The sequence below is a fragment of the Lotus japonicus genome, chromosome 6, assembly GCF_012489685.1.
Source record: "Lotus japonicus ecotype B-129 chromosome 6, LjGifu_v1.2".
Classification (NCBI taxonomy): domain Eukaryota; kingdom Viridiplantae; phylum Streptophyta; class Magnoliopsida; order Fabales; family Fabaceae; genus Lotus; species Lotus japonicus.
Genome location: NC_080046.1, coordinates 44,052,150 through 44,077,960, shown reverse-complemented (window position 1 = coordinate 44,077,960; position 25,811 = coordinate 44,052,150). Strand labels below are relative to the sequence as shown.

The 25,811-nt window shown below is 35.0% G+C and overlaps 3 protein-coding genes and 1 non-coding gene across 6 annotated transcripts; all 4 read right to left on the bottom strand.

Annotated features, from left to right (window-relative positions):
* Positions 1–278: 278 nt before the first annotated feature.
* LOC130726457 (uncharacterized) lies at positions 279–5,040 on the bottom strand. 2 transcript variants are annotated; one of them, XM_057577718.1, is made up of 10 exons: positions 4,710–5,040; positions 3,433–3,695; positions 3,104–3,200; positions 2,880–3,001; positions 2,636–2,720; positions 2,417–2,546; positions 2,116–2,270; positions 1,914–2,031; positions 1,734–1,802; positions 279–1,494 (listed from the first exon to the last, which is right to left on the bottom strand). In XM_057577718.1, the coding sequence occupies exons 1-10, from the start codon at positions 4,715–4,717 to the stop codon at positions 757–759; spliced, it is 1,785 nt and encodes a 594-aa protein (XP_057433701.1). In that variant the 5' UTR covers positions 4,718–5,040; the 3' UTR covers positions 279–756. The 2 variants fall into 2 exon arrangements, with proteins under 2 accessions (XP_057433701.1, XP_057433700.1); XM_057577717.1 differs by having other exon boundaries at positions 1,611–1,802; positions 4,710–5,035.
* Positions 5,041–6,806: 1,766 nt separating this feature from the next.
* LOC130723843 (uncharacterized) lies at positions 6,807–10,742 on the bottom strand. The gene is made up of 10 exons (XM_057574980.1): positions 10,160–10,742; positions 9,763–10,029; positions 9,405–9,672; positions 9,138–9,234; positions 8,739–8,823; positions 8,494–8,629; positions 8,237–8,391; positions 8,009–8,126; positions 7,711–7,899; positions 6,807–7,640 (listed from the first exon to the last, which is right to left on the bottom strand). Exons 4-10 carry the CDS (start codon positions 9,142–9,144, stop codon positions 7,398–7,400), a joined length of 933 nt encoding a protein of 310 aa, XP_057430963.1. The 5' UTR covers positions 9,145–9,234; positions 9,405–9,672; positions 9,763–10,029; positions 10,160–10,742; the 3' UTR covers positions 6,807–7,397.
* A 1,970-nt stretch (positions 10,743–12,712) lies between these two features.
* On the bottom strand, positions 12,713–17,075 carry LOC130723277 (zinc finger BED domain-containing protein RICESLEEPER 2-like). Of its 2 annotated transcripts, XM_057574265.1 has the most exons (4): positions 16,898–17,075; positions 16,314–16,428; positions 15,509–15,735; positions 12,713–14,884 (listed from the first exon to the last, which is right to left on the bottom strand). In XM_057574265.1, exon 4 carries the CDS (start codon positions 14,873–14,875, stop codon positions 12,887–12,889), a length of 1,989 nt encoding a protein of 662 aa, XP_057430248.1. In that variant the 5' UTR covers positions 14,876–14,884; positions 15,509–15,735; positions 16,314–16,428; positions 16,898–17,075; the 3' UTR covers positions 12,713–12,886. The 2 variants fall into 2 exon arrangements, with proteins under 2 accessions (XP_057430248.1, XP_057430247.1); XM_057574264.1 differs by lacking the exon at positions 15,509–15,735.
* A 4,140-nt stretch (positions 17,076–21,215) lies between these two features.
* Positions 21,216–21,322, bottom strand: LOC130727081 (small nucleolar RNA R71). Its single transcript, XR_009015121.1, has one exon. It is a non-coding gene; the product is annotated as a small nucleolar RNA R71 (small nucleolar RNA).
* Positions 21,323–25,811: the final 4,489 nt, after the last annotated feature.

Below are 25,811 nucleotides of genomic sequence, written 5' to 3'. Positions count from 1 at the left end.
CCCATATTAGGGTAAGATCAAAGTGAAAGCAAAATAAGTTACGTATATTTGGCGGACTCCCCATATTATCATTAACATCAAATCTCATCTTTAATTTTACCTCTTTAAAAAAAGAATTTCTACTAAAAAGTAATTCTTTTCTTATCAATTGGTTGCACAGAATATTTCGCCCATATTAAACAAATAATTAACCTAATAGTTTAAAATAAAACGGTCAATCAGTATCTTCATCCTTATAATGAATATAAAATAGGTACACAACTAAAAAACATTAGAACTCAATAATAAGAATTTCAAATCCAATAAAACACCAAATTAAAGATCTTTCAGATACATGAAATACTAATCACAACATCTCATATACAAAATTTTATATGTTACGTGGCTACAAAGAAACATAAAACCCAGTTATATGAAATTACATACTACAATTATATAGGACATACTGGGAAAGTCAAATCTTTTACAAAATACATAATGCTATGTTTGGTTGGAGGGAGGGGAAAGGGAAAGAAAACACGGAAATCGAGGAGTGAATTTGGACTAAAAACCTTAGTCCAAATTCACTCCTCGATTTCCGTGTTTTCTTTCCCTTTCCTTTCCCCTCCCTCCAACCAAACGAAGCCTAAACTACACAAGATCAGCCACCATTAATAACATCTAACACAAAATATACTAATAATTGGGAGGAAAATATTCATAAAACCCAAAATAGCAGATCCAGATGCACTCTTCCCAATTACAAAATCTTTCAAGTTACTCAGACAGATAGATAACTTCAACGCAGTCCACATCTTCGTCAGTATCTTCAGCTAAAATAACAAAGTTATCACTCATGGAAGACACTGAAATATCAACAGATTTCTTCAGACAACAATCCTTTTGAGATACCTCTTCATCTTCATCAGACAACAGGGTCAAATCAATAATCTCATTATGCTTGATTGTCTCACCATAGGTTGGACCATTGCCCACATAGGCCATCATTTTATGATCTCCATCAACACTGGAAACTTTTTTAAGAAGGTGCCCATCAGTATGAACATCAGGCTTCACCAGCATCCATGTTTCCTCCTCATTTACATTGACATTATACTTTTTCGAACCATTACCCATAAATTCATCTGTTGAATTTTCCACAGTTTTCACTACAGAATCATTCAATTTAATCCCACTGCATTCTCCTCCTGTACTATATTCATAGTTCTCAAACAATTTCCTCCGAACACACTCGTCAACATATTCAAATTCCTGATCACGATCATGAGCCTCATCTTCAAATTCATGAATTAGTTTCCTTTTGATAGGCCGATGAGCAATGACTTGGTTAATGGATGCATTACCAGAATCAGCCCCATAACTTGAAGAATAAATTTCAGCAATGTTACTAAAATCATCAGATTTTCTCCCATACAACACACCAGCCTGAAAGCCTTCACTATTTATACCATCAGCAGAGTCTCCAAACTTCGTGAACGACGGAATGAACTTATCCTGAAATATAATCAGAAAATTGATAATTTAAATCCAATGAGTCATTTCCACATAAACCTTAAAATAATACAATTAATGTCTTCTAATAGATAAAATCTAAAATCTAAATAAAAGACCTTCAGGGGTGTGGAAAAGGAATCAATTGGGTTAAACATAGCTATCACACCAACATCATCACAAATCCTCAGGACTTCAAAAACCTCTTCACCATAATACGTTAACCCACCCCCAGTTCGAACCTTAAAAAGCAACTCTTTGCACAACAAACTCTCCACAAGTTGAATAGGATATCTGCTCTTCTCTTCATCCTAACAATAAAATAAAATATACATAATAAATAAGATAAAAATAATTGTAAAAACACATTGAATTCAACTCATATAACACACAATAAAACAACAACACAAATTCAAGCAAACCTGATTCAAAGCAAATAATTCCTCACATTGGATGCCCACAATATGTTTTACTTGAGAATCGTTAAGCATAAATAAGGTGTTGTCATAGCCATCAAAGACCTCCAACTTAATGCGATACCTAAACAAAGAAGAGAAAAATAAAAAACCACTATGACAAGTACACAACACACACCATAAAATTTAAAACATAAAAAGGTTTAACCTGCGAACTGCATGAGCAATATCTCGATAGCATCGATTACATCTATAAACATCCTTCTCATTTTGCAATTCCATGTGACACCAGCAGGAGTTATACGACCATGGACAATCATTAATAAATGCATTAATAGAAGCTTTAACAACAGCAACACCTCGCTGACAAAAGACGGAACAAATATCAATTCAATAATTCTTTCAACTTCACACTAAAACTACTCTAATATTAGAAGCAAAATGTAAATTGTCAATAACTCAAGAAACCTAACTATCAAACAGATAGATAGCTACAAGTCAAAACTAACCTCTTTAATCTTAAGCAATTCAGAAATAGATGTCTTTGCATGACAATTGAGCATGTCATCTTTAATATCAACATCGGGATCAAAACTTCCAACACATTCAACAGGAACATCACATTTAAGACCACAGAATCTAAAATAAATATAAATATAAAAATTAGTTCATAACAAAGACAAATACAATCCATAGAAGAAAAATATATTCAACCAATACCCTCATACCTATCACCAATTACCCAATCTTCATGATAAGTATGATTGAGGTAAATCTTTGACACATGAGGAATAGAATTCAGGAAAATTTTTCCTTAAGAATTACAAACATCACACAATAATAGTAAGTGACATCAGAATCAACTATATGTAATCAAAATCAAATAAAATTACTGAGAAATTAAACTGAAAAAAAATGACTTAACTTCACAGATAATCAAGTTCTACAATGCACACTTTAACTTAAACTCACCTTCAACTTTCTTTACCTCAACATACCGCAATCCAATAGTAGGCCTATTTACCCAATCCAAACACAGATAATTACAAAGAATGTCTACAGCATCACCATTCACCACACATTGACACATACCACTGCATCATTCAACACAAATTTGATTAGCTATATGATAAAATCATTCTGGGCAACATAATAAAAAAAGAATGGCCCTGCGCAAATCACACAACTTGTCTTACGTTAAATCAATAATATTAATAACCATCCTCTTGTAAACTCTTTTGTCCTTAATCACAAGTTTCCCCTTTGACACAGCAGCTAGAACTCCAATAACATCTATACAAAAACAAAAAAATAGCAACAAATTAACAACTCTAATGAACTTGTTACAATAACTCGTACTAAATCATATTACGTACTACACTATTCACAAAAATCTCCAAGCATACATACAGATATGGAAAGAACTATACCGTCGACCATATAAATATACCTTGTAACTAACACATGACCAGAATATCATTCCTTTATATCCAACATAGTTTAACACATGATAAAAGAGACTTACCCACTAAGTAACCGAAATTATCACCAACTCTAAGAATATTCTCAATGCCAAAGAATGACCAGCCATGCAAAGGAATTCGATCATCTTCAAATGGGACAATTCTGGTACCACTATGGAAAATAATCTTATACCTATTCCTTGTGTATCTTTGTGGATCACTATATGGAATAATCCGGAAGTTTGATATCTGATAAACACCACCCTCAACAATACTAACAGCAATTGGTTCAGTTTTGGATACAGCAGCTTCCAATTTTTCCCCCTACAAACATCCCAGATAAATGGATTAAATAATGCTCAACACCAAGTTAATGCTAACAGATCCACAAAATACAGCATATCAACAGAATTAAAAATATGATAGCTGAATATTCCAGAAATAAAGAAAAACCAAAAGTAACTTCTATACATCTCTATCAATAAGAACCATCTCCACTGATGAATAAGAGAGTGGAAGCAAGTGTTCAGGAAGCTTCCACAAATCAATGATCCGAACCCTCACAGTCCAATGTTTCTTTCCACTGAAGTGGAATGAACTCGATCAAAGGAGGGGATCACAGATACAGGACTAAGAGAAGACATCTTCTACTAAGAGAAAACACCACAGTTTTCAATCTATGAGCAAAGTAATGAGTCACATACTTAATGAGACAATACTATATATAGAAGACCACATCACCATAGTAGTTTTATATTAATATATCTAGCATACTTAATATAATGTATATTAATTCGAAAATAACATCTAACCAAATAAACTAATAACTTAACTATGGTAATAAGGACTGTCTACTACCTATAAATGAGTGTCTACAACCTAGTTAAGTTAAAAGAAGGGTATAACTTTGGATCACCATGTGAGGTTTAGTCTTACAACTCATGCAAATTGTCCACAGACAATTAGGATTTGATGTGTCACAAATTCTGAAAATACCAAACAAACCTGACGAAATTACAATGACTACTCAAGATAGTATAAATCCAGGAATTCAGATATAGTCAGACAACAACTCCGTGTATAATAGCCATCAAAACACAAAATCAAATAATGAGTTTCACTTTTACTAACTGACTGCAACAATTGACCTACATCCCCATTTTAGTTACCCCACAATACGGCTGAAAAGTAATAATTAGATTACTAATAAGTTATTTCTAATCTATTTCAAACTATGTTTAAAGCAGTGAACGGTCCTATTAGGTAAAAAATACATCATTAGTCTGACTTAAGTACTACTAATTCGTACCATGTACACAGAAGGATAGATTACATACCCCTGAACATTTAAAAGAAAAGAGATGCGAAATCTGGTTGGATATGAACTATGGCACGGTAAACCCGTGTACCAATAAGCTTCTCTTCTCAAGTAAACTCAATAGGGACTCCAATTACACTCTGCCGCAAGACAAATTCTGACCCAAGATGAAAACTCAAGATTTTCGCCATAATCAACCACATGATGAAAACCCTAAATCCCAAGATAAGAAAGAAACGAACCCAAAACCCAGGACGATAAAGAAAGAGATAACGACGAAAGCAATTGTGCTGAAGTACTGAAGAAAATCAGAAATATAATAGAAAACTGAGCAATTGTCACGTTTCATCTGACAGTATACCTAAAAAAAAAGGTGGAACTCAACCTTGATACCACAAGAAAAATACCCAATACAAATATCTACTCAATGATGAAAAAGGGCCCAACAGAACAAACATATCTACGGCCCATTCACGAAAACTATAGACACACATCAACAATAACTACTGAATTAACATAATAATAATATATAATAACATATCTACCTAATTTTAAATATGCAAATATTAGTTATTTCAGGACTTTATGGAAATCTCTTTTTTACCAATGTTTCCTCCACGAATACATTTTAAGTATAACATTTTTTTACTTATAAGTATAACATACTTAACCATATATCTACTTTACCTACCACTAAGTTCAAGATCGGTTTTCGATATATCAAAGTAATGACTTCTGGATCTTTTAAATAAAAAAAAATTTAAGGGACAAATGTAATCAAATAGGATATAAAGATAACAATATGTTAAACTAAATTATTCTGGGTATTAGTTTTAACACCCCTCAATTAATCCCCCACCCTCCTTTATGCACCAAAATGTCTGAAGTACCCTTTAAAATTTTATTTCATTCCAAACATATCTATTTTCCTGTCTTATCACTACCATCATTTTTGTTTATCACACCACCATTCACTTTTACTCTCATCTCATAGTTTTCTTCGTTGTCACTTTTCACACTTAATATATGTGAAAACATTTCATACATTGTAAGTGTGAACCGATGTATATTCATTCTCTCTTCACCTTCTTCCTTTCGTTTTAAGTATTTCACACTCAGTGAGCGAAACATTTTCACATTCTTAACAGTTGGTTCCTTCACACTTTGAAAATATTTCACACTCTTGAGTGTGAAATAAAAATAGAAAAAAATCAATTTTTTTTAAAAAAATAAATTATTAACAATTCAATAACTCACACTCTTGAGTGTGAAATTTGAAAATATTTCACACATTTGAGTGTGAAATTTAATTATTAAAAACTAAATATTTAAAATTAAAAATAAAATTCTTAACACTTGGTTCTTTCACACTATTGAGTGTGAAATTTGAAAAGATTTCACACTCTTGAGTGTGAAATGAAAATTATAAAAAAATAAAATTAAAAAATTATTAACAGTTTAATAACTCACACTCTTGAGTGTGAAATTTGAAAATGTTTCACACACTTGAGTGTGAAATCTAATTCTAAATAAAAGAAAAATTTAAAATTGAAAATAAAGTCTATTCACACTACCGATCTTGAGTGCGAAACGTGATTGTGTTTCACACCCTTGAGTGTGAAACAAAATTGTGCGAATCGAGTATCTTTATTCTCTCTTCACCTTCTTCCTTTCGTTTTAAGCGTTTCACACTTAGTGAGTGTGAAATATTTTCACACACATTGAGTGTGAAATGTTTCACACTTAGTATGTGTGAAAATACTATCACACTTTGACTATCTCTTTATAAGAGAGGGTATTAAGGGAATTTAGAAAATAAGGGGTATTAAAAGAGGGTATTAAAAGAGGGTGTGAGATTAATAAGGGGGTGTTAAAACTAATTCGGTAATTCCCAATTATTCTCTGCCAACACTACAATAATTATTAAGTGCCAAACTAATAAAAATGAACAACAGCCTCTACTAATCAAATAAACATAAGGGTAAGTTAATTTCTACCAAATTTCATAATTGACCACACCCATCTTGGAATAAAAAAACGTAGATAGAAATACTTTGTCTTTTTAAACAAAATACGACACAAAAATATTACGTCATTGGAATGACAGAAAACAATGTAAATCTCATACAAAAAAAACTACACTTATTACAGTTCATATCATATTTTATATTACACTTTTCAAAATAACAGCAAGAATACCTTTATAAAAAGTTCTGGGCAATTGTGATGTACATATAACATGTACAAAGCTACTAAATCTCATACCATAAATAAGATCAGTGAAACACCAGTACAATACATTTATAAAATTAAAGTCCTACCCAAGGTATGTTAGAGGAAAATGATGATGTCGAATTATAAGTGCTCCCAGAACCAAATGAAAAATAAACTGCAGAATATTACAAACAAATAAACATAAGATTTCCCATATCATCGACAGTTCATTACATCACATCAAAGTGAAACCATAAAACAAAAGACAAAGACCATCTAAAAAAACCAGGACAACCAGCAAAGGTTCCAATCACTAAAAATTAAAATACCCCTCGGCAGTATAACAAAATATAACAAAACATAAGGTGATAGAGAGCACCCGAATAGAAACATTACAACAACATCAGAGGGGCAGCAAAACACAAGTTCTTGACACAGTCAAAATGGATAAACTACTTGGAAGGAACACATGATGTCTTATAACTGAAAAGACTCCTAAATCTCTTTAACATTCCTTAGCTTCATCTTCTTGGTAGGTTTGGAGGAGCTTGCATCAAAATCACCAGCACTCCCAACAGAAGAAAGAACAGAGGAACATTCCACCGGAGATATGTCATCAAGGGAGACTGTATTGGCACCAATTTCTGAAAGTTCATTGGAAGACTCAGCTATAATGTCACTCAAGTGACGTCCATTTGATCCACCAGCAAATTTAGAAACAAACGCATCGGTAAGCAACTGGAAATAGGAATATATAACTCATTACCAACAGTCCAAAGCAATTTTCAAATAAGAAACAAATAAATACCTTCTTAGGAGTTTGAACTTGAGAATTATGCTTGAACTTCTCGATAACAGAACCATTATCACAAGCCTTCTTCACTTTGAATGAATCGTCAAATTTCGCACCGTGGTCAGACATCTTCTCAACCTTAAAAAGGTACTCCTTCCCAACTAAACCCTTAATAACATCAGGATATTCACACGCATTCTTCCCCTAACATAACACAGGTAAAAAAAATATAAACTTAATAAAGGTAAAAACAAAACACCAAATGTAATAACACACACAGAAAAATATTACAACAAAGATAAGTAAATTACACCTTCCAACCAGCAAATAAATCCTTGCAATTCCTTTGGATTAGATGTTGACTATCAGCATCAAATAAGACAAATATAGCTGTGTCTTCATCCTCACAGACTTCAATCTTAATCCTAAACCTATGCATCCAAGAACATATCAACGTTTAGCTGATCTCCAAACACGAACAGCTGAAAGAAATACCAAAAAATAAAGAATAAAGGCAAAAATATATACTTCACTAACTTACCTTGGAATAACTTCAAGCACAAACGTAGCACACCCAGAACAATAAGGCATATCATCTTTAATTGTAACACCTCTGTGACAACGGCAGGACATATACCACCACTTCTCCCCCTCAAGTAAACCAGATACCTTAGCACATACAATGAATATACCTTCCTATAAACATATTTAATCAAAAGATAACTTAGTCTATATGTATAAACAAATAACTAAGAACGTAATAAAAACACCATACAATACACGAAATCATTAATGAACCTCAGCAGTTGAATGCAAATCCAGAATAGTCTTCCGAGGAAACATTGTTAAAAAATCCTCATCAAGAGAAAGAGTTGGCACATCACCATCAATTAAACCAAGAGGAAGGTGACAATCAATTCCATTACGAGCAAAACTACACACATCAGTAAAGTCCATAGATATAATTCGACATTGACGGGATAAAATTAATACAAAGACAAATTCTTTGCATAGGAATAATAAAAAAATAAATACTTGATTACCCATCTCGAAATGATGCTACTTCCGGGATATCAGGATTCCACATAATCTTCGTTCCATTCATAACATTTTGAAGAACAATATCACCTAAAATTGAATATAATGGACAAAACAATTAACAACTGATTAAAATCATTTAAAACAACACAGCTGCGATCAATAGCTTCCGAATTAGGATATTACCCCGAAATGACTTGATCTTAGCAAATTGAAGAACAACAACTGGCAATTCATCGCCTATAGTGGCAAGAAACCCTTTTACAATGTCAACATAACCACCAAACAACGCACACCTCACCACCCCCCTACATACACACAAATAACAACAAAGGTACGGGTTGAAAAACAATCTAACAAAAGTTTATTATGCAAATAAGTTTCACAGTATTGTATGCAGTTACTTTTCATCAGTTAAATCCAGCTCAATCTTCCTTGTGATGTTCCCAGATTTGGTATACTGCTTCTCATTTGAAGCTGCTGTGACTAATCCAATAAAATCTGAAAATGAAACATAAATTTCAAAACAAATCAAAATGCAACAACAATGAATTCCACCTCCAACCCAATAATGATCACAACATCTAAATATAACACACATAAAACTTAAACTAATAATCAACATCATTATACCAGAAACAAAATCAACAAAATGGAATTGGTCATTTTACCTATGAGAAAATCTGATTCCCCAAGAGTAGCATCAATGTCAGCAGAGTTTTTCAGGGATAACGCAATCGTAGGAATAGCATCTGAAGATTCAGGCACAACCCGTGTCCTCGAATTGAAGAAAATTTTGAACTCATGATCAGATGCACGAAATGCGCCCGAGTTTTCAGAAACACCGAAAAAATTTATCTTGTACACACCACCCTCAGAGAATTCACCCCTAAACTTACTGAGATAGTTCTTCTTGATACAAGCCTCAATTTTGACACCCTATACAACAAAATAAAAGCACAAATTATACACTATGCTTAGATTCCACAAGCAAAAAGAAGTAACAAAATAAAAACTAAAATAAATAACCTGTGAATCGATCAACACAAGATTCATAGCATATGCTTTGCCAGGTTCACCAACAGGAAACATTTCCCACAGTCGGAGAACCCGAACCTTAACTTTCCATGTATCTTTGCCTTTGCATAAGCTACGAAGTGGATGAAAAGGGCCAGTAAAAGCCATAATAATTGACAACAACCAACAATCTTCTAAACAAAAGAGAAGCTAAGCAAAACGAAATTGCTCTGACCAAGATAAACAGACTGAGCACAATATCCCAATATTTATAGCCAACTGAAAATGAGAAGCATATCAGCATTTCAAAATTCAAAATTAAAAAAATAATAAAAAAAAAACATAAATTCAATTAGGCTTCAGAAGCAATCCTCCTTGACACATGAAAAACAAAACCTCTGCTACTAACCTGACATAACTTCTGATACAATACTAATCTCCTTCATCAAACCACCCATTCTGAACAAATCCAAAACCTTCCTCAACAGTACTACTTTCGTCCTTCGATTAATCACCTACCACACAATGGGAAATGAAACTTAGATCAGGATGACGATTTTTAACGCAGACCCTGTCAACAGGAAAACCTAAATTTTCGAATTGCTTCCTCTACCATAATTACACCCTTACCTCTTCCTACCATATTACAGCTAACCCTAACAACTAAAGCAGAAAAAAGGATCTGCAACAATGAAGACTGCAACACTCTTCGGCTTCAGATCTGAGCACAAAAACGCAATCAATGATATCATCCCCTTCATGGCAACTTCGACAGCTATTCACTCGATGAATCCAACTACACTTATACATTAGACACGCAACAGAGATAAAGTCTGCGAGCATGACGATATCGCACGAACGCTTATAGAAATACAATTTGTGACCTTCAGCCAACAACACAGAGAACCTGCAGTAAAACAGGGGAAAAAAAGTCTCACAATCGAGTGGTCAAGATTATAGCGTGAAAATGGAGAGAGATTGAAATGGACGGCTAAGATTTGAAGTTCTTTTATGAATAGTGATTTCTTGAGTCTCTTTTAAAGTGTAGTAGATGGTGAAACGCGTAGGTGATAGGATAGGTAGATTTTTGCTTTTTGATTGTACATCACATTTTGTACTGTTTAGCTACTTCAGTGAAACGATGATCACGATGAAGGAGAGGAAGGAGGTTTGCTTCTTTGATTGTAGGAGCAATTAATGTTGACAGCAGGACAGATGAGCGATTCTTGTGGCTTCCATGCACGACGCAACTACAATGTTCCCCTATACAATGATGGAGGTTGAAGAAAGAAGAAGGCACATCCATGGTATGGGAGGGAGGGTGACTAGCTTCACTATAGGTAGTGGTGTGCTGTTGCAGTGAGAGGTGGGATTGGCGACATGCTCCGCTTGGAGGAGAGAAGAAGGATGAATGTTTCTTAAAATGAAGTTATGACGAAAGCTAGTGTTTTGGAATGTATATGTAAGGGTTTAATCGTTTAAGCACTTAGAGTGGGTGTATCATGGTTTGCATGTGTTGTGAGGGAAGAATTATAACTTGAGTTGCTAACATATAATACTAAGCATATGAGCAAATTTTTAGTACTCTTGTAGCACAAAAGAGTAAAGACTCACTATATCCCTCTCACAACGTGACAAACATCTTTTTAAACCAAAAAAATAGTAGAAATTTAAAATTGGGAATAACGTAGTATACATACCAACAGCCATACTTTAAGTTGGTGGAGTATATGTTACAGTCGTACTATAACTTGAGTTGCTACAATATAATACTAAGCACGAGCAAATTTTTAGTTTTTCTTTTTTTTTATAGGTAAATGTTAGTGGTTAGTAGTTGTTAGTAAGTTAGAAAATCCCTTCAAATTTTCCTTTTAGGATTCGAATCCTGGACTTTCCTCTCCCCAACTCTTGTGTCCCCTAACTCTTACCACTTGAGCTAACCCTCGGGGACGAGCAAATTTTTAGTACTCTTGCACCAAAGAGTGAAGACTCACTATATCCCTCTCACAACGTGACAAACATCTTTTAAACCAAAAAAATAACAGAAATTTAAAATTGGGAATAACGTACCATACATACCAACAGCCATACTTTAAGATGGTGGAGTATATGTTACTTAGGTACTTCAAAAAATGCCTAGGGGCACACATTAGGGGACATAGGATGGTGATTAAGTTTAGAAAAAAGCTATATAAGCTTAGGGAGTGCTCAAATTACAAGTGCTATTGGAAGTTTAAGGAGCAAAGAGATATATGACAAGGAGTATAACACATGAAATAATAAAGGATTAGTACTGTTGTACTCTGAGATTTATTTAAATTATAAGCGTTAGGTTTCAACCTTTAAGGCACATTAATTTTGAGTTGGATTATCTGAGATCATGAGATAAAATTTCAAGTTGGGGAAGTGCGATCAAATGCATTTCTTGAGAATTTTTGGGATTACCTCAGTATATTTTTCATTAATCAAAGTAGTAAATATAGTATAAATATCTGTCAAAAAAAAGTGGAAACTATATAATTTTATGTTCACAAGTAAATTAATTTTCTATATATATATATATTTATATATATATATATAAAAAGTCCCATGAATTTTTTAATTGATCCTGTGACGATTAATTTGTTTTAATATGAGTCATTCATAAAAAGATCTAACGGTCGTAAATTATTCTTATATTCTCATAAAAACATTTAGCCAAACATTTATTCATCCATATCAGGCTTAAACAAAAAAAATCTATTATCCATATCAAATAGTGTAGTGAATAAAGAAAAAACAAACTCAAACAGTAGGATCGTATTGTGAACACAACGAATCTAATTACGTTAAACATTGGTGTGCTTGAAATGAAGATTGATCGTTCGCTTGTGGCAGCAAATGTTTATAGCTCTATTGGCGGACATGACAAGATCGCTTGTTCTCAACAAGCCACAGATTACCAAAAATATTAAAAACCAACTTAACAAATAAAATAGTAATTAACTCGCTTAGTTGCATAAGGCTATGGGCTAAATATAATCTGCATACAAAAAGGTCAAGAAAATTGAAATGTGAAATTAGAAGATCTAACTTACAATGGAGATACTTCTAAGAGAGTTGGCATGTACAGTTGAAATGCAGGGGAAAAGCAATTCTAGTTTTCCAGTTCACTCCTAATCCAATCTTGTGAACACACCAAAGCTTGGACAGTTGCTGGATTAAGTGAGCTCCAATCACGATCAAGGACTCTTCCGCTATAGTTAAATGCCAACTCGGGTGGGACTTTTGACATTGGAATCCCTAAAACATTTCGTGCCATCATGGATAAGACAGGATACCTGGGAGTGTGAACTCTCCACCAATTTAATATGTTGAAATCAACATTACGTGGAAAGAGAGGTTCTTCTAAGTACTTGTCTAGATCTGATTTTGCACCTTCACCTTGAGAAGTTTCATGGAGGAATTTGTCAAATCCCATCAGTCTATCCCTGGAATCCTTTGCAGAACTTGGCAAGCAAAGTTGACCATTACTGACTTGCCAGGCTAAACCTTGATCATGGCAAGCTAATGGGGAGCCTATAGAATGTTCATTGTACAGAGCCTTCACACCCTCAAAGACCTCTTCAATGCGACCGGCAGATGAGCTACCATAGATTTGTGGATAATAATAATCTACCAGCTTCATCTTGAACCTAGGGTCTAACATGGCAGCAACTGCCAACCCTAAGCTGCATTTCTCCCAATACTCATCAAACTTGCTTCTCAACTTTAACGCCAAAGAACTGACATACTCATCAGAGTTCTTGCACCATTCAATCAAATGCAACTTAACATCACAGAGCTCAGGGAAATAAATATTTGCAGTTGGATACTTGCTCTTGGTGAAAACATTTATAACCTCAACAAAAAGCTTCAAGTAGCTGGTAACTGCAGTGATTCTCTCCCACTCTACATCAGTTAAACAGATTCTATAGGAAGTATCATTTTCTTGCAAAAGAATAAAAACATCCTTGTATTCTAAGACAACTTCAAGCATTGAATATGTAGAATTCCATTGCAATGCATTATCTAGAAGTAGGCACTTTTGACTGAGGATCCCAACTTCTTTAGCCATCTCATTGAACTTTGCCAGTGTAGTTTGTGAACTTTTAATATAATGAATAGTTTCTCGAATCTTATTTACAACTTCACTCACAGCTCCCAAAGCAAGCTGAACCATGACATTAAGAACATTAGCAGCACAGCGAATGTCAAATAACTGACCGTTACAATAAAGAAACCTGTTTTGCAGAAGTCTCTCACCGATTCTAGCAGCAATGTTATCACAGGTAGAACAACTATCCAATATCATGGAGAACAATTTACGGTCAATATCCCAATCCATCAAGCAAGTCATGATAGCTTCTGAAAGCATATCCTCAGTGTGAGAAGAATCAACCCTTATGTAATTTAATATCCTCCTTCTTAATTGCCATGATTCATCTATGTAATTTGATGTCAAACACAAATACTCAGCATCACCCATAGCAGTCCACACATCAACACTAACACTGATTTTTCCAGGCAATTTATCCAATGTCTCATTCATCTTCTTTCTCTCTTTCTCATAAATCTCAATACAATCAGCCTCAACCCTATTGATTGTCACAAGCTCAAATAATGGCTGTAGATTTTTTACAAAACCTCTGAAACCAACATGTTCAACCATAGCCAATGGATATCCATGTAGAATAATCATGCGAGCAAGATCAAATCGACTCCGTCTTTGATCAAAGTTACTAGTTCCAGTACTTACAGAGTCCTCTTTCAACTGTGCCTGCTCAAATTTGATATTCACAAGGCTAAGGGTATCATCTTTGTTTGGATCTTGATCTATATTGAAATTCGCAATTGCAAGAGTCCCTTCCTTTCTCTTATCTCTCGCAGTAATGTATTGTGCTATGCCATGGCTAGACCTTCTCTGACACCTGATTAAATGGTTCCTTAGATGTGATGTTCCACTGGTACTTGATCCACTCAGTTTCTTATTACAATGCCTGCAAACAGCCACACATGTGTCGCCTTTTTTAATCCTATCAAAATCATTCCATACAACAGATTTCAACCTGCTAGATTTGACAATTACGGCATCAGACATGTCCATCGCATAAACCTGGAACAAAAGCATGCCCATTATATTCAATTCAATCATTCTCCATTCAGAAAGGTACAGAAATAAAATGGACAAGATAGCATCTTCGCATTTTCTGCACATGTGTTTATAATGAGGAAAATGCAAGTGCAAGAAGGTTTAAAACTTAAAAAATAAATAATAAAACATCACCATAAAGTAAAAGAGAAAAGGGAAATACCATACATAGAAGGTTTATTTAAGAGGGGTAATAAATAAAAACAAAACTCTCTTATCGGCTTCTACAAAAGAGTGACCACATCAACAAACCTTCTCCAACATGTAATAGTAGTATAGTACACACTTTATTATAGAAAAATCATATTTTGCCGATTGAAAATTCAACCAGACCGCACCTAATATTAATTTCATGGGTTCCAAAGGTTCTAATAGTTATCTGCAAGGCACATAACCATAACATGTATGGACAAATGGTCATAATTCACGGATTTGGCTCCTCTAAAGTGAGGGAGAGTAAAGTAAATCATCACAGCTGTTGAGTGAAAAAACAACGGTTGTGTTTGTGAGCATATACTAGCACATTATGGTATTCTTTAATTCTCAACCATTGATTTCTCAATCAACAGTTATGATAGCTTACTTCACCTTCTAAAGTGATGTGCACCTTAGGGAAGCCAAATCCAGACTTCACTTGCCTTTTTCAGTCCATTTGTGGGGTCAGAATCCCAACCTTCACCATTTTGAAGAGGACAAAAACACACCTTGGAAGCCCATGTTCAAGAGAACCAAATCCAGTTTTAGGCACCAAATTTCTTCGGATTGACACCATTATTTTAGGTAACTGGTTATTTCAGTTTACCCTTGATCAGTATCTAGTACATCCAATAAATATTTGAGTAAAAGAATTGGGAAGGGTGCAGGATGTATTAAAATTAAAGAGGAAGGAGGATTTTGGAAATAAACTCAATATGTAATAAAATATTCACAGATGCCCAAGTCAAACACCTGCTACATGCGTAAAAGCTCGGAGGAAAACTAAACCTCTAGAAGTAAACTGTGTAACTTTCAGGTGGATAATCCATTCAATCAAATCAGACTCTTAAACTACTGATTTTGTTTCTAAACGTTTTCAATATATCTCATCACCTAATGCTTATTACTGAAAACTACTCTAGGATCTACACTAATCAATACCTGACAATGCTCATGAACAAAGTCTACTACCTTAACATTAATAACAAAATATATCCATGAATTATCATTAAACCCAATCCATGACCCTTTTGGAAGCCAAACTCTTCTCCTAATTTAACCTCTCAAATTAACAGATATGCATTGTTTTCCCAATTTACTACAGCGAGTCATAAAAAAAACACAACAAGTAACGAGCATGTATGTTCATACCAGCAGTAAAAATAACCAAACTCCAAGAATTTCGATTCGAAGTTACCTGATCCTTCTCTATATATTACACAACCCGAATGGCCAGCATTTGCAATGAAAAAAAAAATTTGGTCGCAGGCAGTGCTCCCTGAACTCGGTCCAGCAAAATCCGAATAAAGTCCCTGCTTACAATATAAAAGATTGAAGTCCAGAATGCCAGCACAAAGAAACCAAAATAAAATCGACAAACGGACATGCAACGAAAAATATAATTTTAAAGACTGAAAAGAAAACCAGCACATCTGAATAAACATACATCACATCAACCCTAATTGCTACATGAAATATGACTATATAAACCACAAATTTTTATTTTTATTTCAGATTATGTTGCATGATTTTCTCGGGCAGGAAACAATAAAATGATAAAAGAAAAATCCAAGGAAAAAAAAATCAAATTTAGGTTTAACAATTTGGACAAAATCATACAATCGTGTTGCTGATTTGTGATGAATGGGCATGCACAAGGTATCGATGATGAGTGAATGCGATGGTTATGCCAATGCACGAGTCGATTCTATGAAGGAGAAATGCGAAGGTTACATAAAGGGGGAGGAAAAGCAAGACAGTGACGGAAAGAGAAGAGGGTACCTTTCAAGCACGACGGTTTCCGGCGAGATTCCGACGATCGATTACAACCGGCATGGTTCTGAAACCGATCGATTGAGATGATGGGGTGGGAATTCTAGGGTTTTCGTTCTGCTATGAATAAGAAATTTTCGGCTTCGAAACTGTAAATAAGCCACGATGGCCTGAGTTTTTTTTTTCTCACTGTTACTCTTATAATTATTGTCGCTTCTTCTTATGTTTTTCTACCACTATTTGCTTTTATTTGGTTTTAATTTAGGGTATTAGTTTTAACACCCCTCAATTAATCCCCACCCTCCTTTATGCACCAAAATATCTGAAATACTCTTTAAAATTTAATTTCATTCCAAACATATCCCTTTTCCTATCTTATCACTACCATCATTTTTGTTTATCACACCGCCCTTCACTTTTACTCTCATCTCATAGTTTTCTTCGTTGTCACTTTTCACACTTAATATATGTGAAAACATTTCATACATTGTAAGTGTGAACCGATGTATGTTCGTTCTCTCTACACCTTTTTCCTTTCGTTTTAAGTATTTCACACTCAATGAGTGGAAAACATTTTCACATTCTTAACAGTTGGTTCTTTCACACTCTTGAGGGTGAAATTTGAAAATATTTTAGTGTGAAATGAAAATATAAAAAAATCAATTTTTTTTAAAATAAAATTATTAACAGTTCAATAACTCACACTCTTGAGTGTGAAATTTGAAAATGTTTCACACATTTGAGTGTGAAATTTAATTATTAAAAACTAAATATTTAAAATTAAAAATAAAATTCTTAACACTTGGTTCTTTCACACTCTTGAGTGTGAAATTTGAAAAGATTTCACACTCTTGAGTGTGAAATGTGTGAAATGAAAATTATAAAAAAACAAAAAAAAATTAAAAAATTATTAACAGTTCAATAACTCACACTCTTGAGTGTGAAATTTGAAAATGTTTCACACACTTGAGTGTGAAATCTAATTCTAAAGAAACGAAAAATTTAAAATTGAAAATAAAGTCCATTCACACTACTGATCTTGAGTGCGAAACTGAATTGTGTTTCACACCCTTGAGTGTGAAACACAATTGTGCGAATTGAGTATCTTTATTCTCTCTTCATCTTCTTCCTTTCGTTTTAAGCGTTTCACACTTAGTGAGTGTGAAATATTTTCACACACATTGAGTGTGAAAATGTTTCACACTTAGTATGTGTGAAAATACTATCACACTTTGACTATCTCTTTATAAGAGAGGGTATTAAGGGAATTTAGAAAATAAAAGAGGGTGTGGGATTAATAAGGGGGGTGTTAAAACTAATGCCCTTTAATTTATTCACACTTAATTCTATCGGCATACGTCATCTTCAATAAATGGTTTCGAAGAATGGGACTAGCTGAAAAATAAATAATTCCTTTCGACGAATACTTGATAGGGTTTGGAGGATTATGTATCACTACCCTTGAATCTTCTTTCAAGGGGCGTTCGAAAATTGCTACAACATGAGCTTGCGATTAGCACAAGAGTCACAAAAGGTCAAGGATGTTCTTTTCCTTAGGAAAACGTACAAGATTCACTACAATGAAAGTAACACTAGGACTTGAATGCAATATGATAAACCTCAGGTGCCTTGTGCATCCAGGATGAACCGTTCACTTCATGGCTTGAAGTCTAAACCCAAGTGCAGCAACTTATGACCCTTGCCAAAAGTGAAGCAAACCATTCAAAACCTAGACAAAGGCCCCCAAACCATTGGTCACCTCACTTCCATATCACGAGTTAGTGACAGACCGCTCGATGCTCCTACTTAGAAGTCCCGACTTGAAGTGTTACTCTTTCATTAGGTGTTTCCAAATTCGTGAGAGGTGATCTGTATTAACTTCGATACATCCACAGAGAAATAAACAACAAAACAATACAACCAACGTCCTTCTTCTAAAGGGATTTAACATTTGATCACAAAGGGAGTTCTTCACAAACTTGTCCATGGAGTAGAAGCATACATCCCACCAAAGTTACGCGGATCTATGAGGCCATTAGGGAGCTATGTAGAGAAAATCCTAATCTTGAATCTTCATTCTTCAAGAGATAGACTATACCTTAGGAGTCAAGGCTCACAATTAGCTAAGAAAATGGACATAATCAAAGCAAGCTACAAAAGTCGGAAATTATCTTCCGAAGGATGACGTTGTAACCAACTTCAGGCGACAATACGTCGGGATTTCACAGACTTGTTGTTTTATTGCATTTTGTTGTTTCCTTTCCAATTATCTTTTAGTATTTGCTTACAACTTTTAGGTTGTCTTTGAATTTCAAATGTTTAGTATTTTAATGAATAAGTTTATTGGTTGTGTAATTGACGATGTGTGCACTTGATAAAGGGCTACAAACCAATATGAACATAAACTTGTCTAAATAGTGGCAAAAAGTTATAGCTGCACAAACCTGCTGCCTTTGCTGAACAACAAAGTTGAAGGGCTAATTCACAGAACTTAGAACTTCATCATTTAAGTACCCTAAATATGAGGCACTGCTTCATATGAAGGAAACATCATCTAAGTCCCCCATTTGAAGCATTGCCTTAGATGAACACAAAATTATGAAAAGTCTCTCATCTGAGGCATTGCCTCTGATTAAGCCTCGCTAAGTCCTTCAACAGGTCTCACTCCGGGCCCACAAGGCCCTAGACACAGGAGCACTTTACCATCTAAATACATTATCTGAGGAATTGCTTCATATGAGTGCGACTTTCTAAGTCCCCAATTTGAAGAACTACCTCCAATGAGCGCAACATTGATAAGTGCGAATTATATAGATTTTTCTATATCATTCTAGAATCATATATGTAGTTTGTTTCATATTTTTATTTCTTTTGGATGAATTTTATACCTCTTGCTATTTTGCATTTGAAATGGTGAAGAAGTCAAGGATGGAGAGTACTAAAAAGGGCAAAAAGGTTAAAGATCAGCGTTGGAAGCAAATGTGAGCAAAAGAGAACATATGCACATAGGCAAAACACTCTGTAGCCTGCCCATAGAGTGCACCACGGTCGCAGGTCGATGGAAGAGGAGCATTTTGTTATATATTATTTTGTTATCTGTGTGTAATCTTCAATTTTGAACAATTGATTTAGTATGTTGGGATTTTATCTTTTAATTCGGATATTCGAAGTGGATTTGTTTCTACATGATTAGAATTTAAATAGGTTGCTCACTCTATTGTTTTCTTTGGACTACCACACAATGCAATCGAGTTTTATTTCCACAAGAGTTTTTTTGTTGGCTTAACCGTGTGAGACGAGTAGTGAAAGCGTTAGAATGGAGCAGTGATGTGAGATGGTCGTCCCTTAATAAGTAAGGAAGGAAGATATTGTGGTTACAATCTAGGCTAATGACAACCAACGATCGTGGAAACTCATTAAGGATATTCCACCATTTTCCCTCGTAAAAGCTTGGTTTGTTGTTCATTATTTTATTTGAGCAGTCCATTTTGTTATTTGATTTGTGTTTATTATTTACTTTTAATTGTTGTTTACATTTGAAGCAACCAATAAATCAACTGATTCTCTTAAATAATAAACAACGTGAAAGAAATAGTAGTTGGCTTGTTTTTCAGTTAACTTGTATCATGTTCCTTAAAGCTTAATGGTTAACATTATATATTAATATCACAATCAGCATGACCACCGAGGGCATGTATGATATGTTTCCTAAGGGGCGTTTGGCAGAGGGTATCCAAAAGCATGACCACCGAGAAGTATGTGTTGAAATGTTGTATTCTCATATTTGGTTAAAGTTTTGTAACAATATTTTTAGATATGATTTATTCTCGGAAAATTTTTACAAACTGGATCACATTTGAAGTAAATTCACTATAACGGGTACACACAAGTATGGGTATGCAGATATCCGCCCTGCCCCGTTTGTAGACGAGTATTTAAAATATTTGTTTTTCCAACCCCGCGAGTACTCGAATCTGCAAATCGTTATACCTGTGACGAATTTTTACCAATAGGCACAGATTTTTTCCGCTCCATTGTCATCCCTAGCTGCAAGGGGTTCTCAGAGCAACATATTTTGACCTCTTGTAGAAGACATTTGTGTTGCTTAGGATCCAACAAATCAATTTGGGATTTTCTGAACCGTATGCATTTAGACACCTTTTATGAGATCTCGGGGGATCGAGGACGCGCTTAAATTGTGCTTATTCCTCTTCTCATTGAAGAACAAGATAAAGTTATGACTTCGCTCCTTACCATAGGGATCAATGACTACTTGTACTCAAATGGAGACCATATTTGTATCTAAATATTTCCCACCAATGCAGCAAAAATAAGAAGATTAATTGTGGATTTCTACTAAAAGCAAGATGAAACTTTATTTGAAGCACAAGAGAGATTCAAAAAATTTCTTCAGATATGCCCACACCATGGTTTTGATAGGTCATGACTCATTCATTATCTGTGTCTTCTACGGTGGGGGACTTACATCTTCAGAGTCCAATTGAATTCCGCTATAGAGGGTACTTTCTGAACAAGAGACCATATGAGGCCTACGACCTCATAGAGAAAATTTGCCGAAAACACCACCAATGGGAAGGAAGATATGAAGAGAAAAAGCAAAATCGAGACAAGTTCCAACCCATAGACTACATAGATACTATGACAAATTAATTGGAAGAGACGCAAATCGATGCTAAGGTGAATAATGTAACATTGATGTCAAACTTTTTAGGAAGACTTTTGTATCAACTTAACTGACGCTAGGTAGTATCAACTTAAGTAGTTTTAGCCACGAACCCGACGCTAAATTTTTTTGTGTCAAAATTATTAATGACATCAACATTAAGCTGAATGTTGTGTCAATTTTTACATGCTGCAGATAAGTCCTCTTCTTATAGTGATTTGATTAGCTTAAATCCTGAATTTATTTTTGGAGTCATGTAAAAATTTATAATTATTAATAATGGAGAAATTATAAACTTTCATTGTGTTTTTTTTTTACAATGATGACGAGATGAGGTTTGACTTCATACAAAGTACAAACTCACTGTTATCCCAATTCTAAGTTACGTTTGAGTCCTTTTTCTTTATTTTCTCTGAGTTGATTTTGTACTTGGTCAAGTTTTCTCTTATTTCGTAAATTACGGTTCTTTCCCACGTCTCCTCATGTTACTCTAACATAACAAAAAAAAGGGAAATTTACACACCCTGAATATAGAGATGAGAGAGAAAGAAGAGAGAGGAAGAGGGGGTGGAGGTAACCGAGTGGACACCTTTAGGGCTAGAGAGAAAGAGAGAGGAGAATGCGAAAATTTGGATGAGGGATGGGAAAAAGTGAAGCGACGAAGGAATATGACAGGCAGAAAGTTTGGTCTCGTCAATTTTTGGGATGTTGTGGACTCGAAATTGCTAGAGAGTAAACTTGATAATTGCGTTTATTATTTACTTTTAATTGTTGTGATAGCAGCGCCAAATCATGTGATCAATATTTTACTACCACAATAAAAATTGTGTACTTGCGAGCTTATTAATTTTTCTGGCGCTGCTACCACTACTACAGAATTGAGATTTCACCACGGTTCCACGTCAAAAATTATTATAGTTGAACCGTGGTATTGCGAGGTAAAGTAATAGACAAGTTACCATGGTTCCGCATTGAACCGTGGTAATATGTTTCTCTGTTACCGCGGTTAACCGTGGTTATATACCTATATGACTGTATAATATTGCGTTGAAGTATAGAACTATGGTAATAGTTTACACATTTAACCACAATTCGCGGTTGAATTGTGGTAATATATCTTCGTTATTTAATTTTTTTTATTTCCTCTATTACCAGGGTTCATGGTAATACATTTGGATTTTTTTGTCAGCTCATATTAAAGAATGAAACCAAGTCCAAAGGTTAAATAAACAATATATTCAGGAATGAAACCAAGTCCAAAAGTTACGTTAAACAATATATGCAGAAATTATATTCAATCAAAGTTACTAATCTGAATTACTCATCCATAATGAGATTAAATACAACCAAACTTAATATAATTAAAATATGTAAAGAGAGCTAATAATGTTAAGATGATACATATTCATAATAGACTAAATCTACCAAGTTAATATTCATATAGATATGGAGCCTCCTTCTCCTCCTCCTCCTCCTGGGATAAATCTACCAAGTAAGTATCCAACTCTTCTTTAACTTCATTCAATTGATATTGATTCTCGAACTCGAATTGACAATCAGAGAAGTACTGCGGAATAATAATAAAAATAACATACGTCAGTATTAGATTACAATAAGAAATATTTAAGATTCTTGTTAAATAAGAAACAAATGTAAAGTATCATACTAATTATAGAATTGTTGATCGCTTGTGCGCAATTGTAAGACCTGGATTTTCAGAACAAGCTAGTTTCCGACTCACGCGTAGAATCAGTGTAAGCGTGACAGGAGTTTGATATTTGAGGAAGATTAATGAAGAAGAAAGTTCAGGAATTGCTTGAGGAATGTTGCGTAGTTGTTTTCGGAGTTAGTGCGAGTCGTCTGCACACTTGCCTTAGGGCGAGCGTGTCCAAAATAGGCTATTTCGCTCTTAAAGCAACGTTTTGAGTGAGATTTCGAACTCTCGGAAAATTTAAAGATTCTCTTTATTTTTCCATCGACCAGCGTTTCATTTTGGAACTCTGGACTGTACGCACGATAGGTTTCACTTTTCGGATGTCCGCCGACGCTAATTTCTTTGCTTCGAAACCCTATTTTCGAGCAATGGATGAAGACTTTTTCTATTCGGGACTTCTAACGAAGATTCCGTCCGCGTAGCCAGATTTTTTTCGACGTTTCCAATCTTTCTTTAGAAGGAAGTTTTGTCGTCCGGCGATCACAGCAAAAAGTAGTTTTTCGGGACAGATTTAACTTACACCGCTTTTGAGATTTTCGATATCGTTTTTCCCATATCATAGATATTTGTTTTGAGTTCTGGATTTCTGATGCCAGAATCTCTCTTAGAATTCCTTGGTGAACGTGCTGCAAAAATCGGAATCGCGAAATTTTCATTTTCCCGGGATTTCGCCCGCCTATAAATAGGCGAAAAAGCAAAATATCTTTCATTTTCCTCCATTAGTGGCCCAAATTCGTGGAGAGCAAGGGGGGAGGAGATTTTCGCGAAAACTTGACCAATCTTCGTGCAGTTCGTCCCTACTTCTAGGTATCAAGGTAACTAACACGATTCCTACCTCTGATTGTTGTTTCTGTTGCGTTTCTGAAGTCATTTATGTGCTCTAAGTTTTGAGCTTTTTCTAAAATTGTCCGATTTCTCTGATTTCTCGCTTGGGTTATGTTCCTTATGTTCCCCTGAGTCTAAAACCTCTGTCAGTAAACTCTGATTGCGATTCAGTTGTCCAGGATCTGAAAAATTGACTCAAAACTCTTTTTGTCTCACATTTCGAAACTTTATTGTCGTAAAGCTATAATCTGACTTCGTGCCTTTAGGATTTGTTGTCACGGATGTCATGAGGATCGTTGCTGTCAAATCTGTTTTCAGAACTGATAACTTTGAAGTTTTGAGCCTTTATTTTGGACCAAAATGCCCCTGCGTAGTCGTATTTCGACCCGATTGTCCGAAAATTGTTCTGACAGTTTCTTTGCCTTAGTTTTACCCTAAAACTACCTTGTAAACTGGTTTGATCGAAGAAAAAGAGCCGAAGCCCTTTTCTCCTTATGGCCGTGGGTTTTTCCTAGGGGGGGGGGGAGTTTTTCGTTTTCGAAAACTTGTCCTTTCGTACCCGTTTGTCGTATTCTGAAGCTTTGATGCTTTGTCTATCGTTTATGTATTGTTTTGCGATCGAACTAATCGATTTTGTTTGAATTCTGCTTTGTTTTTCTCCGAGGTTCAGTTGAAGGAACTTTGGAATATTCAGAGCAACTGTTTGAGGACAACCTTGATTTCGAAGCTGGAACAGCTCGAGGTTAGGGCAACTTGCTATATTTAGCTATGATTTCATGATAGGCGTCGATAAACTCGACCTATGCTTTATCTGATGTTGTATATGATGATGATTTCTTGTTATGATTGTTTCATAACTTATGATATTGATGATGTGTTGAATTGAGCGTTTTGACGCAACTTCGGAGTGGAGGTTCATTGATCCGGTGATCTTTGACATTTCGGGTTGGATGAACAAACCTAGGCAAGTCCAAATGTGGGGTTTGAGACTTAGCCATTTGTTGGGATTCGTTGGAATTCCTAGACTTTCCCCGGGAAATGTATTTTGGGTGGTTGATTTTTGGAAACTTAGAATGATAGAGCTTTCGAAAAATAAAGACTTGGGAAACTTAGACTTTGAGAAATAAACTCATAATTTGACTAATTTGAATTGAAATCATTTTTATTAACGTTTAAGCATAGGAGAACTGAAGGGGAAAAATATTTACGAAAGGCGGGGGAAAAGTCGACCTTTGTTGTGGGTTTGGAGAGTTATCGGAATTGGGAAAGCCACTAAGGTGAGCTATGGTGATGATTGAAAGTCACCGAGTACGTTAGTACTCTTGGGGAAGTGTTATGGAGCCGTGTTGTATTGACCGACACCTAGTGCTCTTGTTGTTTGGGCTATGTTGTATTGACCGACACTAGACCCTCGTGTAATCTTGTTGGTGGAGTTGTGTTGTATTGACCGACACTAACTCTTGGGTTGTTTTGAGTTTGGGTCGGAGCAGTTTGTTGTTTGGCTATCTAAAGGATAAGCCGGGGGAACTATAAGTTTCCAAGTACATTGGTACTCCTTCGCTCGTTGAGCAGTTTATTTAGCCATCCAAAGGATGAGCCGGGAAGCTTCACTGAGGCGTGAGACTTCGTGAAAGCATGGAACTTCACTGAAGCGTGAGACTTCGTGAAAGTGAGTAAGCTTCACTGAGGCGTGAGACTTC